Genomic DNA, 13,791 nt, shown 5'->3' with positions numbered 1-13,791 from the left:
TGTGAACACTGCAAGGGCTTCTTACCAATGGTCAAGGGAGAAATAAGGGATACAAGTTGTGTCAAATCGAGAACGACAAAATGGCTTTCTTTTTCGGGTGATGAAGCCTTCGGTTTTAGCACGGCCTTGCTTCGTCTTTGCTCGAACCCTCTTGCTTTTCTATTGATCCCAGGTAGTAATCGTCAGAGCCATGCATTTAGCCCACTTATTCTTTAGCCTTGGCTTTTTCAAAACACGTCTTGTGTCAAGGAAAAAAGATATTTCAGGCTCTTTGAAGATTGCCAAAAAAACCAGTCATGGAGCAATCTACAAAGAAGGACGTCAAAGCCAGAGAAGCCACTCAAAAGCCAGGTAAGACAAAAAAACATCAAGAGGTCTTGTTGTATTTCAAAGCAGCCACAAAGACATTTAATGATCCTTTTTTCGAGAAAGAAGAAAAAGTTTTAGCACCATAACATAAAATAATCATTCCCACAAATTTGGGCTCTCATGATTGGAACGTGTGAGCTAGGGCGCACGGGCTTTGGCTGATGACCTTATTTGATGGCCTTCGCGGCATCTTGACCCAATGCAGGCTTTTTGGGCGCAGTCACCATCAGGATACCGTCAGAGCTCAGGTTCGAGACGACCTCCTCAGCCTTGCAGCCTTCGGGCAAAGTCCACTTCCGCGAGAATTGCCTCATAACGGACGACGAATTGTTGGGATCACTCTGAGCCTCTTCATGCTTGCCTTCGATGCTAAGGATATTGTTATTGGTGGTGACCTTGAGTTCCTCGGGCTTAAATTGGGAGACATCCACGGTCACCTCGAACTTGTCGCCTTTTTCGTTGACCTTCAGCACCTGGAATGCAAAAGAAGCAGACCCCATTCATATTTCAGCGGAACTAAAGTTTCACCCACTCGAGGGATTTGTATTTGGTGGCCAAATCTCAGTGGGAATCCAGCAATGCAAAAAAACAGAAATACGAACTGTGTTCGCCCCTCATTCTCATCCTGACGAAGAAAGCTTCTTTTATAACTATTTTGGCAAATTCTTGTTGCTCAGGGGCTTTGAAATGTGTCTGGAGTTTTCATCGGAGACATTGGGGTTCTCTTTCTTTGTCAAAGTTTCACAAAGTAACAACAATGCGGTTGGTTGTAAATCGCCAATCATGAGAGAGATAAATGCTTTGTGCATGTCCTGAAATTACGTTTCCTATTTCCCGCCAAACTAGTATAGACTCGATAATCACCCTCACCAATGAAAAACAGGCCTTGGCAAGACGCAAGAGTAATGTTCTGTGTGTTTAGCTTCTTGCCTTTTTGTCGTCTTTGCATGTCGTCTCGAGCTTCGAAGGCCATAAATTATCTTGTACAAAAATCAGGCATTCCAGCCAGTAGGACGGACATATAGGTACAGTAGATAAAGTCACATCGTTGCAATGTGGGCTCATAGCAGATAGATGAAACGCAGAGAAGGCGAGAAAGCAGCCAGATAGATGTAAACGAAAGTTCTGATCTGCTGTACAAACACGGAAGATCTCCGAAGAACCCGGTTACCTATAATGAAAACGTTCTTCGTTATGTTCATGATCAATATGGTTGAGAACAAAGGTAGTCCTAAATTGGGTGGGAGGGCAATGTTTCGGTTTCAAGGCGAAAACGCCCACGTCTTCGACGCTTCGATTCATCACAGATGCAAATCATGCAGAAAGGACTAAAAAGATTTACCTCGTCATGGGTGCCGGAAGAGAGCATTGGCGACCATTTGGTCTTCATGTCCTCAGGAATGGCCCATCGAGGGACTTGTGGCAAGGCCGGAACCATCTCGCGGTCCATTGCGGTGTGGGTTCGTCGAACTTCATCGTCGAAATTGGCAAAGTCCTTGTCCACATTGGTCCAGAACTCTTTGGATTTGGCCATCATGTCTTGTCGCATCTTGTCGAAGTCATCCCAAGTGGAGGAAAAGAAAGGGTCCTTGAAGAAGGGATCCCTTTTGGTTGGAACAATATCTCGCGAAGACATGACCTTTTTTTCCTTCGAACTCTTCACACCCGGCTTTGATTCGGGAACTGATTTCTTCTGAAACTCACGACTTGAACTCACTCGTCGATCGTCGTGGGAGTGGTTAAGAGTCGAGGTCTAGGAGGGGCTGTCTTCTTCTAATCACCTTCGCTACATATAGCAAACTCAGCCAGGGTTTTATGGCCATGTCAGACTGGGGATGTCAAACTCTGAACTCTTGAGTGTACATACGTGCCGTAGGTGCGGTTCAGGTTAGCTCCGACCTGTGTCTAAGAACCTGAAAGTGTGGTGGGTCGTTCGTACTTTTTTGGCCCAAGATGGCCTGCATTCTTTGGAGGGTGCAGTGCCCAAATAATTGCAGCTGTTCGGGTTTTCTCGGACTAGAGAAAGACAATGTCCCTTAAATAGGTGAGAGGGACGAGGATGTCGACAATTTTGACCCAAGGAGCAACGAGTAGACGTACAATATGAGTATTTTTAAGCGTTGTCAAAGGCAAAAACGTCATGAAGAGACTTCAGGTTGCCAGGTTAAAAAGTGGCACCGGCAAGCCAACCTCATATCCTTTTTTTCCTATTCCGTGGGTGTGCACTAACCATTCCAGAGATCGGCCCATGTCCATGCAATTCTACCGTCAATACCTACAGTATCTGCAGTAGTCGCTCACTCTACTCTAACGTACTTGCAGACAGGTATCGTTGCATCTGGTCCTCTCAACTGGGTTCTTATGCGTTCTCCAATTGTCACTCTGACTCATTTTCCACCATCCTTTTTAGATTCCAGAATGTATACATGTGGGTGTGTTTATTTTAAATGGTGTCTTGGGTCTGATTCCCAAAAAAGGTCAACGAGTAATGAGAAACTTTTTAATACTTGCCAGGCTATAGAGAATGAAACATGTCTTGTTATGAAATGAACCTGTTACGAAGTGAAATTAAACTTTCAGCCAAGGGAAAAACATTTATAAAAAGAGCTAGAAGCGCTCAAAGAACTCAAGTCTGAGTGTTTGGTATCGTTGTCAACATTTCCAACATTTTGGTGCAATTTGCAAAATGTTGAACATTCAACCGACTGAGGAATGTACGAAGTTAATAAGGCAGAAATCTGTCACTTCGCCATATTCAAGGGAGCAAAACAGTTATATGAAATAGTTTTAAAGTTGAGGGGGAAGCACGTTCATTCCCGAAACGCTACTGTATAATCTCTGCATAGTCTATAGATGGCTTTAGACGGCAGATAAAAATTTGAGGTCCAGTCAACCTTAGTCTTTGAAATGGTACGAGTGTAACTAATTTTTCAAGAGTACATTGTAGTGGATCTAGAAATTTACCTCTATGACTCGCAAAAAACTCCATGAGTCGTAAAAAAGTATCTGCGCATCAAAAGATGTTCTGTTTTCAACATGAGAATCAATTTGAAACAAAATCAAAAGCCAAACATTATTCATGTGGCACTTTGGCGGCTAATTCTAGAAATAATCATTTATCAAGACGGTCGATTTCTTCTAGCAAATGCAGAACTCAAGGCTTAATTTTCGTTTAGCCGAAATGTTCAACTATGTGCCAAAATTCTAAAATAAAAACAAATCGGATTATTTCAAGCTGCGCGAAGGCCTTGATTTTTTATGGCACTTGAAGGTTGTCATGACATATAGAAAACAAAGCCAAAGGGAACCTTGGTTTATAAGAAATAGAAGAGGCAGCATCAAACGTTTAATGAAAAAAGAGCAAGAGCAATTGTTCATGTAGGAATTTATAGTAAGGTTAAAGCCATTCAATCTGTCATTCGTTTACAGCATTTTTTTTATCATCTTTTTGAGTTACATAATGAGGCCTAGCGTTTCCGATACGTGTGCTTCTTGTATGTTCACTCTCCAAAAATTTCAAAATTCTCAAGAAAATGTTGCCATTTTTCTAGCCATTCCCTTCTTACAACCTAATTTCTGTCTCGAGGTGACGAGGTCATAACGTCTCGTTCAACGGTTTCAAAAACATAAGCTAAAGAATGGCTAAACATGGATTAAGAGGTAATTGTTCGTCAGTACGTTTTGTATGGATGGAACGTCCTGGAATTCCCAAATGACTCATATTTTACGAAAAAGTTTTTCAACTTTTTACGGAGGCAGCACACCATCCCAACAAAATGGAAGCCTTTAAAACTGACAGAAATGTAACCATTGACATTCAAGGTTTGCCAAACGGAGTAAGATTATGAGGGCCTGATTTAGCTTAGCTTAGCATCCCTTCATCTGTGAATGCTCTATTGAGGAGTTTATGCCAATCCATTGAATCAACTATATAATATGAAGAATTAAGTCACTCTGTTGAACTTCGGATAGTAAACGCCTTCGTTTTAATAGAAAGGATATGCCCTTCACTCAAATCTTACAAGTTCGCATTTTAAGCCAACAAATTACCTAACGGTGGATACTTTCGTGAGTCGTTATGAAGTAGGTGAAGTCCGAAAATGCCGTTGAAAAACGCAACGGCACGATGATCTACTTGTCGTTGAAGGATTAATTCCCACCTAAATCCTCCATGCCAAGCTGAAACTAAAGGAGATGAACAAGAGTAAACGAATTTGCTCAGTGTGAGGGAGGCACTTAAATTGGCCATATGCGCGACGAGCTCGGTAGCATACAAATTGTGTCGTAACCGGTGGTTCATGAAGAGCCTAGAAGCCACTACTAGTTCATTCCATGCATTATGTATGCATATCTTACATCTGGAAGACCTAACAACAAAAAGTGACACGAATGTAGAGGTTAAAATTTATTCAGCACTCCTGGGGGAAACTCAAAAGGTTTCCGGCCTTGAGCGTGCCTACACACGGTGAAGTGAGGGGGTACATAGTACAAAAATAATGCGACAAATTTCCTCTATCTCACATCGAGGGATCCATCTAATGGAACTTTTGAAGCCAACAGTTCACTCGTTGTGATAGTAAACAATGAACACATTTTAGAGTGCATTTAGGGTAGCCCTTGCTCGGAGGCATTGCTGCTTTCACTGAGGATGGACTTGGATCCCAAACTTTTAAGGATCTCCTGGTCATACATGTGAAGACCCACGCCGTCACCAACGCGTCGAAGCACAGTAGCCATTTCGGTCTTGTGACTGATGTCTTCTAACTGCAAACAAACCCATCCAAATATGAATATCATACAACATTGACATTGAGTTGTTAAGGATTTGCATACCTGATGTTTCAAAAAGTCGACGAGAAAATCGGACAGATGGGCATCGCCCTCCTCTTCAGCCAAACGGTTCATTTCTCGAAGATGGGTGTACAGATCATTTTCTTGCTCCAATGCTCGTTCCATGGCCGTGATGGGTAATTCAATTTTGCCGATGGTGGGCTTCTGAATGGGCAAAAGTTCCAATGACCCACCTCGTTGGGCTTGATATTCCATGAATTGTTGGGCATGGCTGCAAGGTAAATCCCAAAAGTGTTTCTTAGCATTTTTTTTTGCTTCATCTTTCAATTTCATTTGGCTTTGTAAGTTCTTGATCGAACCAAAATTGTCAGTTTGAGAAAAAAATATCCTCCCTGAAATATGGAATTACCAAAGCTCTGTTCGACCGACCAAAACGAAATGCAAGTAACTAATTCGCACCAAAAAATAATAATATTTTGAAATTTTTCTCATTACTTTCGTATTGAAAGAGCCAACATCAACAGTTTTGGGTTGGCTTGACGCACAAGATAATCGATTGTTCAGGCAGTTGGAATTAGAGCTGTGTATCGAATTTGACAGGGTCTCCGAGTCCAATCCGAAGTGATATTTTGAAATCCGAATTTGAATCCGAGGCATTTTTCCAATCCGACCGAATCCGAATCCGAAATCTTTCGTTCGATCCGACTTTGAGATATTTTTGTAGAATCCAACTAAAATCCAAAATATTTTGCATAATTTAATTTTTCCACCCAACTGACGTTTCAAAACAAACTCATTCAACTTTAAAACATGTGCTTTTATGCCGCTTAAACGTTTTAAAATGATGACATTGAGTGGAGTTGTGTTAGTTAAAATATACCTTTCTCTTGCCATAAAGTCACTTTTTGTAACAATGATAAAGTAGCATAATTTGTCTTCGTCGTATGTTTCAATTCTGGTACTATAGAATATTATTCTATTATAAGAATGGTGTAAAAATTGTTCTTTGGTGGGCTTTTTCATATTATTGATTGCATAGATCGAAGATCCTTTATTTGTTTTCTGAAATTTTGCGTTTCATAATTTCGTGGGATTGCCACACAATTGTTAAGACAACTTTAAAGATCGTTGTTTGATTCATAGATTAGTAACTTTCATTGCTCTTAAATTTTGAGAGTTGTGAAAGAAACCGTTCTCAAAGCAAATTTGCTTTTTTTTTTGCCCAATCCGCATCCATTTCTTCTCCCCAATCTGAATCTGGAAATTGATGGTCAATTCGATCCGATAAATCGGATCCGATGTACAGTTCTAGTTGGTATGTGTATGTGTACCCCCAAACCTCATCCCTTGGGAAGTTTTAGGTATGGTGCCATAAAAAGTTTGATTTATGCCACCTTTAGTGTAGATGTGGGCAGTGACAAGGTATTCGTCACCACGGTGTCCTCCAATAATCCCGAGGAGGATGAAGTTATGGCTTGAGGCTTTTTCAGCCCCATAATAAGGCCACTATTACTACTGAAGATCTCTAGTAATTACTAGAGAATAAAGTACGTATTTTGCCCCCTCTATTATTAGTCGAGCTGTTTTCTTTGTCATTACTCACCGTTTCAAAGTTCTCATGAACTCCCTGATTTTCTAATCTTAAATTCATGGCAGGTTTTTGCAGGTAAATCAACATATTCTTGAAACATTCCAATTTAAACAGATATAAAACATCAAATAAAACAATATGGAGCAAGGTCTCTCTTTTTCCCGCATAATTACCTGTCGAGTAGCGCTTTAGAGGAAGAATATCACAGAGACCATAGAGTTAATTCCAAAAACCAAGAATGGTCCTAAACCTCTTTGGCCATAGAAAGAGGTGGCCTCTCTGCTGGCCAACTGGTTGTAAATGGTCTTATGATTCCACTTTCAGATATTCACTTTAAAAGCAAAGATGTAGAGTTGTCTTTATGGCTCAAGAGCAAGCCACAAACCGCTTGTAGTAAATGAGGCATTTGCCTAAAAAATTCGTCCGTTTCGTAGCCTTCCGGATCAATTTAGGAAGTTCTCAGTTTGTGCCTCATTTCCTTATGAAAGCCCTAGAAATCGAGGATTTTACTAAAAAAACCAGCAAGAACCCCCAAACCGCTCTGACAAAACACATTTGTTTTGGTTTTCTCTCCTAATCCTAAGACGAGTTTGGCGAGTGTATTTTCATACCGGGTAACGTCCAAAGGCGAATTTCTTAGAGGTCTGTCCTCGGAGTTTGGCGAGTGGACGTTATTCGGTATGAAAATACGCTGACTGGAGTGAAAGTGGATGCTTATTCTGAGGAACGTCCAAGCCTTAACTCTGAGGTAAGGGTGTTTAAAAACAGGCCTCAAGCCCCTAACACCAAGGTACGAGCTTTAAAAAAATAGGCCTTTGGTCGCTCTGAGGAAAAAGACGGAAGATGACAGGGGGCTACCAAATTTAGAATAGAAAACCTTCAAATCGAGTTTTTATTTGACGGAAATCTTGTAGTAGGATCTTTTTGGGAAATGATCAGATCTGGCACGTTCATTTAGGCTTACGAATCTGTGTTTTTCCTTCCTTTCGAAGTAATGCAAAAAAATCCATGTATACAGGCCGGAATGTGTTTTCCAATAATAAAAAAGCCTTCTGCTCTTAACCTTACGTTTTGACCAACATTTGCCTCCCTTTTGCTCGCAACGTTTCTATTTGTTTTGACAACTTCAAAAACAATTTTGTAAAAAATTCCAAAACATCATACCTCAGTTCTTCTTTGTAGTCATTGAAGAAACAGGATGCCATGCCTTTGAGAGCAATCTCTGGCCGATGAAAGTGGGAGAAAAGGCCGAAATAGATATAAGCAGCCGAGAATTCCCGGTTGATTTGCTCATTCAGTTGTTGATTGAAAGAGGTGCTCAATTTGGAACCGCTGCTGCCGGGGGCACGGTTGGCCAGCCATCGGGACCATTGGGAACCCATGGAAGGCACCAATGACTTGAACATAACTCGAGATGAAGGCCACATGATGAACAATACTGTTCCACACTGATGTTGCCACAAGTTATTAGAACGTTTCTAGTGGATTAGAAAGTTGATGTTGGGTAACTTCAAAGTTGAACCGCGTGCTCGCGTTTTGTTCAGGATTTGAGAGTTTCAGTGACTTGGCCCGACCCGTGGACAGGCACAGACAGACAACTCTCTGGCGATGGATGAGAGGGTCAGGCTCGCCGGTGAAGCCCATGTTCTCAGGAAGTGGCCGGGAAACTTGAACATGGATCAAGTGTTCTTTATTTCGGCAATCGAATTTGTGCTTGTAAATTACCAATGAACTTTGCTGAACCGCGTTTTGATGGATTTTCAATGGCATTACCATGCATCTAATAATATTAGAATGAATTCGGGACCTTGGTCTGGTCTAGAGCTCTAGTTTGGTCAAAGAGCTAAGGAAACTTTGATCCAATGAGGCATTGTTCATCGCAACTAAATATCATTCTGAGATTCTCAAGTCAAATAATTCATCGAATGATGAATTATATTTTATCTACATTGGTAACTTAAGGTGCAGATAACATCTATCCATTGATTTCTTGAATGTATTATTTTTCATGTTTTGAGTGGACTAATAAAAAAAAATTGAACTGAATCCAAAAAGTTGTTCGATTGCATTTGTTTCACCAAATATTGTTTTGGAAGTCTTGACAATAGAATGCAGTAGGTACCTCCATGTGTTTCTCTCATTTTGGGCCAGCGCTTGTTTCCAATCGACAAAATCGATCATCGCAAGCTTAGTCAGAGCTGCCAGAATGGTGGCTTGGTCCATGGATGTTTCAATTTGAATGGAGGTCTTTCCAATTGTCGTTGGATACCTCGGTAGGCTTGCTTTGATGTCATTAAGAAACGAGACTAAAACGGTGATTTAGGCCTTACCTTGGATCGGTTTTTACCCCCCATCCTTTCAAAGAGACCACTACTGATCATTTTCAGTCATTATGCTCCAGTTTTCACTTATTGAAGTGTTTCTAATTCAATGTTATTAACATTGGAATTCAAGGATCGTGCAATAGTTGTCTCTTTTTCGTTCAGTAGTGGTTAGAACACCTTTCACTAACTGTCAATATATTTTGGGACTTTACACGAATTCCTGTCACTCGTAATATTTATTCACGCAAGTCAAATTTCTTTGTTCGTCCATGTTGTATCATCCGTTTAGCTGAACTTCAACTTGGACAAATGAAAATTAGAACCATGGATAAGGAGGGTTTACGTTGTAGCTCAAAGATGTTGTATATAGAAGAATTCTTGAGCTAAGGCGTAAAACCTGTCCTGGTCATCCCTATAATTTTGAATGTCTATGGCGAGTGAATTTGCCTGGCTTGGATAGTATGACTAAGATTTATTTTCAATATCTGGTCGGGAAGTTCAGTTCAATAGTTTCCAAATTTTTCGTTATTCTATTGGGGTACATTTGGCGGCGTCAAATATGTCGAGTGTACCGTTGTCCACGCTTGGACCGATAGATTTTGCTATTTTTGGCGTTTTCAGATTTTATCCGGCGGTGATGAGAAATCCCGCCGCTTTTTTGACGTTTTTGCTTGAAAAATAACTCAAATTCGGAGCAATTTTGTACAAAACTGTTGGTGTTTGGTAATTAACGGATGCTTAAGCTAACACATTTTCCACTTGTTCCAGTATTAGAAATATTTTTTGATGCATCCTTTTGATGCTTTAACGGCCTTTAAGTTGAGAAAGAGAGAAAATGTTATGTGATTCTTTCAGCCAGGATTCATTTGATCGCTACTACCCGTTCAACGTCGGTAATTAGTAAAGGAACTGTTCCTTGTTTGCACTGTGGAGGATTGCAAATCTCATCGCATGCTAATTGCTTGCCACCACAGCCACCCCGGAATCAAGTTGGGTAGGGAACTATTACCGACCTTAAGATACGAGCTGAGTACTGTGTACGTGGTCATCCTATGACATAATTGTCTCTTTGAAAGGTCGAACAAGGCAGACGCAAATAAGATTGAAAAGAAGGTCCATCACAATGCCCATCCATCAACAACAAACCAGCCCAACCAAGAGCATCTAGTGGCCGGTCTTCTTCAGCAAATCAAATTGATGGAACTGGAAATATCTTTCTTGAAAAACCATACGCCCAAAGTGACCACGGGCAATGAACCAAGGTATTCTATCTGAAAAGGCTTTTCTTAGTTTTAGACGAAAACTCTTGTGATGAAGGGACTTCAAATGCAATGGATTTTAGGGCTTTTAAGTTATAAAAATGCAAATCAGCCATTTCTCATCATTCCAGATTGCTCTATTCTTAAAATATCGCTATTTTCAAACTACCACTTTCGTATATGGAAGCAGGGTCTTTTTAAAAAAATTCAAAAGTTACCAATCGATGATTGCATTGTTAATGTTTAGTCTTGATCGTTTTCTGTAGTCTTTTAAATTTTCAATGAATTGGCCTTCAAAATTAGCTTGAAGCTGCCTCCCAATTTTGTCGGTAATATATGCTCAAGTAATAAAGTTATAACTCACTAGAACTAGGTTTCTGTTCCAAAGCTTCCTCAGATGTTACCTCATGCTTATGGTTTCTCGTAGCTTTTTTCGGCAAAATCATCACTTTTCAGACAAAACTCATCCCTGATAGAGGAGCCTAATGGCCTCGTTCCCGGGTCATCAAATCACCTTCGCGATGAGAATTCCAGGCTTCAGAGCGAGATAAAAAAGCTGAGACAGGATTTGGCGCAACGAAACGCCAGTCTTGAAGAGGCTCTCATGGCCTCGGCCTCGGAAAAACGACATAGAGCCAACTCGAGGTTGGGCCAGGAAGAGCAGGAGGAGGACAAATCCAGGCTTTTGGACTCGATTGCAAGGTATGTGCGGATACACTCTTTAGCAATTTTACCAGGTTTTTCCTTTCTTTTTATTTGGAAGGGGTCTTCTTTCCCTGGGAATCAATAGCTGTGTGTATTATTAGTGTTCTCTTTTTCAAGGCTTACAGGCTTAAATGAGCAACTCGAAACGGATCGAAAGAATTTGGAGGATCGCCTTCAAAGCACTTTGGAAGAGTTGGAGAGACAGAGTATTGTCAGCAAGGACAGAGAAAAGAGGATTTGTGCTCTTTTGGATGACGTGAGTATGATTGGAAATGTTGGTCAACTCATCATCGTCTCTAATGTCTACGACGTTGAAGATGTACTTTCTTAATGTCAGAATTATTATGCAGCTGGAGTCTAAGGATGAAACTCAAGAAAATATGAGGATGGAAACAGAAGCTCTCCGCCTCGATGTAGTACAAAGACAGAATCAATACAATGACCTCCACGACAAATTTCTGCAGAGTTCTCAGCATATACTCGAAGAAACCCTAAGGTATCATCAAATCGATTTTATTTCAACCCAAGTAACCTACAGCCTAAAAGCTCTGTAGCTGGTTTTACGAAACTATTTACCGAAAACCAGAACTGTCCTACTCTAGAAATTGTTTGTGACAACTAAAGTTGAGGTGGGCATGAATCTAAACACGGACTAATAAGAAATATGATTAGGAACAGAATGCCTCGGGCGGGACGTGATTGTTCTACACTTTATGGTTCTCGAATCCAGGGCTGCTTTGAAACTCGCTCCTGATCTTGGGTTTTCATTATGCACCCCTTTTTGCGTTTGAATTTGGAGCCCTTATAGGTTTTTCAAGTTAAATAGCTGATTTTCCGATTCAAAAACCATCACCATATGTTTTGGTAGTTTTACAGTTTCTTTCCTTTTTCTCTCTGTTAATATTACTCTTTTGTGTCGTTGAGTGATACTGGTCATCGATATCACGTTTGACAACACTACTACTGTTTACAAAACATACAAAACATATGAGGGCACTAAATTCACAGACGTTTGGAGAATTTTTTTTAAAGAAAAAAAAAATTCAATGACACACTTTTTGTCGGAGCCCTAAACATCAACATTACTTGCCTTATGTTACTCTTTTGGTCTATTGGAACATTAACATGTAAATATTTCCATGCATTAGGTTTCCATTAGAGATGTTAAAAGAAAATTTACCATTTTATAATGTAATATTTGCAAAATGACTTGATTTGAAGTTATTTTTTAGTAAAGATTACCTTGCCTAGTTTTCAATTTGTAGCGCTTTTTTTGTTCATGTGATGTAAGAGTGAACATACGTAGAGCCAGGTATTGTGATACTTGTAATAATGCAAACCATAACGTATTTTGTTTATTATTATATGGCACAAGATTACTCGACCGAATCTATGATTGGGAATGAACGATTAGTAAAATCATCTTTCCAATAGACTGATTAACAACGTTGAATTTTGTTTTAACAAAGCCCATCATTTTCTGAATCATTATTGGACAGACCATTCACACGTATGAATCAGTCAAATATTGCTGAAGGGATAAATGGTTCAGCTGAAATATTGGTAGGTACAATACCGTTGATGATTATCTTATACCAACAGGGGATTTAAAGATGAGAATCGAAACCTTCAACAAAAACTCAAGATTCTCGAGGTCAAAGATGAGGAATACGCGGAGAGGCAAACGATGGTCCAAACGAAGCATGATAAACTTCTAATCGAAAATGCAGAGCTAAGAGCGGAATTTGCCGAGGTCCGACAAAAACTCGAGTCCGAGGTCCGAGCCAGAGAATCTCGGGATGCCAAATTCCTCTTGGACTCGCAGGAAGCTTCCAGTGGAAAAGAGAAGGAAAAAGCTCTTAAACAGGAGCTCAATCGGCTCCAAACCGAAGTGGAACGCGAGAAAGCCAAGATTAAGACTTTCCAAGACAAAGTGGGCAATATGAAATAGCAAGCTCTAGAGAATTACCAACGAAGTAAGACAAGATTGTTTCGTTGCAGAGTGTTCGAGAAGCCCAGCAAATCACCTCTTTGGAGCTTCGAGTGTCTACTCAGAAAAGCAGAATCGCTGAGTTAGAGGGCAGCCTTGTCTTAGCTCAAGAGTCCACCAATAAAATCCGAAAGGAGTCCTTGGTTCATCAAGATAAGATCTCCCGCCTCTTGAGAGAGGTAGTGATCGACTGATGCCAATTACGTTCCGAGTGACGAGCAATACATTCCACAAATCTATTTCAGATTGACAATAAGGGCCAGGACTTAAAAGCTTTGGCATCTAAACTGACTGCCTCGGAAAACCGTTTAAGGGAGTCTGAGAGGCGAGTTGAGACTATGAGTTCGTTGCATAGTCAACGATGGATGGAATTTTCCAAAATGGCTGATAGCATGAAGGAATTGAGCACGAATATGCTCCAACGGAGCAAGTCCAACACAAAGGTTCCTGCTATTGAGGACGACGTTGATGATGGTTTGGATTATTAGTTGTTGACATGGCAAATATCATATCAATTTTTACCACAAGTGTTCCTTAGTATATTTGAAGCAACAAAAACGGTTTAAAGTCATGCTAATGTGTTGCCTTCCTTGCTCAATTTCATTGAACGAATAAGGACATAGATGTAATGATATCCAAACGCCAAAACATCTTCTTAACTCTAAGATTTAATGTTCCCTTGCTCGTATTGTTACTACTGATGTGATCAATCTGCCGGCGACTCAAGCTTTCAAACCAGTACTACCAATATTAATCCCGGTC

At 40.4% G+C, this 13,791-nt stretch overlaps 3 protein-coding genes across 4 annotated transcripts; 1 reads left to right on the top strand and 2 right to left on the bottom strand.

Moving 5' to 3' along the window:
• The first annotated feature begins 156 nt into the window (after positions 1-156).
• Positions 157-13,600, top strand: LOC131883419 (trichohyalin-like). 2 transcript variants are annotated; one of them, XM_059230893.1, is made up of 9 exons: positions 157-351; positions 9,935-10,069; positions 10,152-10,337; positions 10,791-11,036; positions 11,157-11,295; positions 11,390-11,535; positions 12,642-12,972; positions 13,041-13,208; positions 13,275-13,600. In XM_059230893.1, the coding sequence occupies exons 1-9, from the start codon at positions 191-193 to the stop codon at positions 13,515-13,517; spliced, it is 1,755 nt and encodes a 584-aa protein (XP_059086876.1). In that variant the 5' UTR covers positions 157-190; the 3' UTR covers positions 13,518-13,600. The 2 variants fall into 2 exon arrangements, with proteins under 2 accessions (XP_059086876.1, XP_059086877.1); XM_059230894.1 differs by having other exon boundaries at positions 181-351; positions 9,931-10,069.
• Positions 368-2,325, bottom strand: LOC131883422 (heat shock protein beta-1-like). Its single transcript, XM_059230896.1, has 2 exons — positions 1,712-2,325; positions 368-842 (listed from the first exon to the last, which is right to left on the bottom strand). The coding sequence occupies exons 1-2, from the start codon at positions 2,003-2,005 to the stop codon at positions 537-539; spliced, it is 600 nt and encodes a 199-aa protein (XP_059086879.1). The 5' UTR covers positions 2,006-2,325; the 3' UTR covers positions 368-536.
• Positions 4,762-8,318, bottom strand: LOC131883421 (soma ferritin-like). The gene is made up of 3 exons (XM_059230895.1): positions 7,916-8,318; positions 5,203-5,431; positions 4,762-5,133 (listed from the first exon to the last, which is right to left on the bottom strand). Exons 1-3 carry the CDS (start codon positions 8,176-8,178, stop codon positions 4,975-4,977), a joined length of 651 nt encoding a protein of 216 aa, XP_059086878.1. The 5' UTR covers positions 8,179-8,318; the 3' UTR covers positions 4,762-4,974.
• Positions 13,601-13,791: the final 191 nt, after the last annotated feature.

The sequence above is a fragment of the Tigriopus californicus genome, chromosome 7, assembly GCF_007210705.1.
Source record: "Tigriopus californicus strain San Diego chromosome 7, Tcal_SD_v2.1, whole genome shotgun sequence".
Taxonomy (NCBI): Eukaryota; Metazoa; Arthropoda; class Copepoda; order Harpacticoida; family Harpacticidae; genus Tigriopus; species Tigriopus californicus.
The sequence above is the reverse complement of the archived record's forward strand: the minus strand, read 5'-3'. Positions and strand labels throughout refer to the sequence as shown.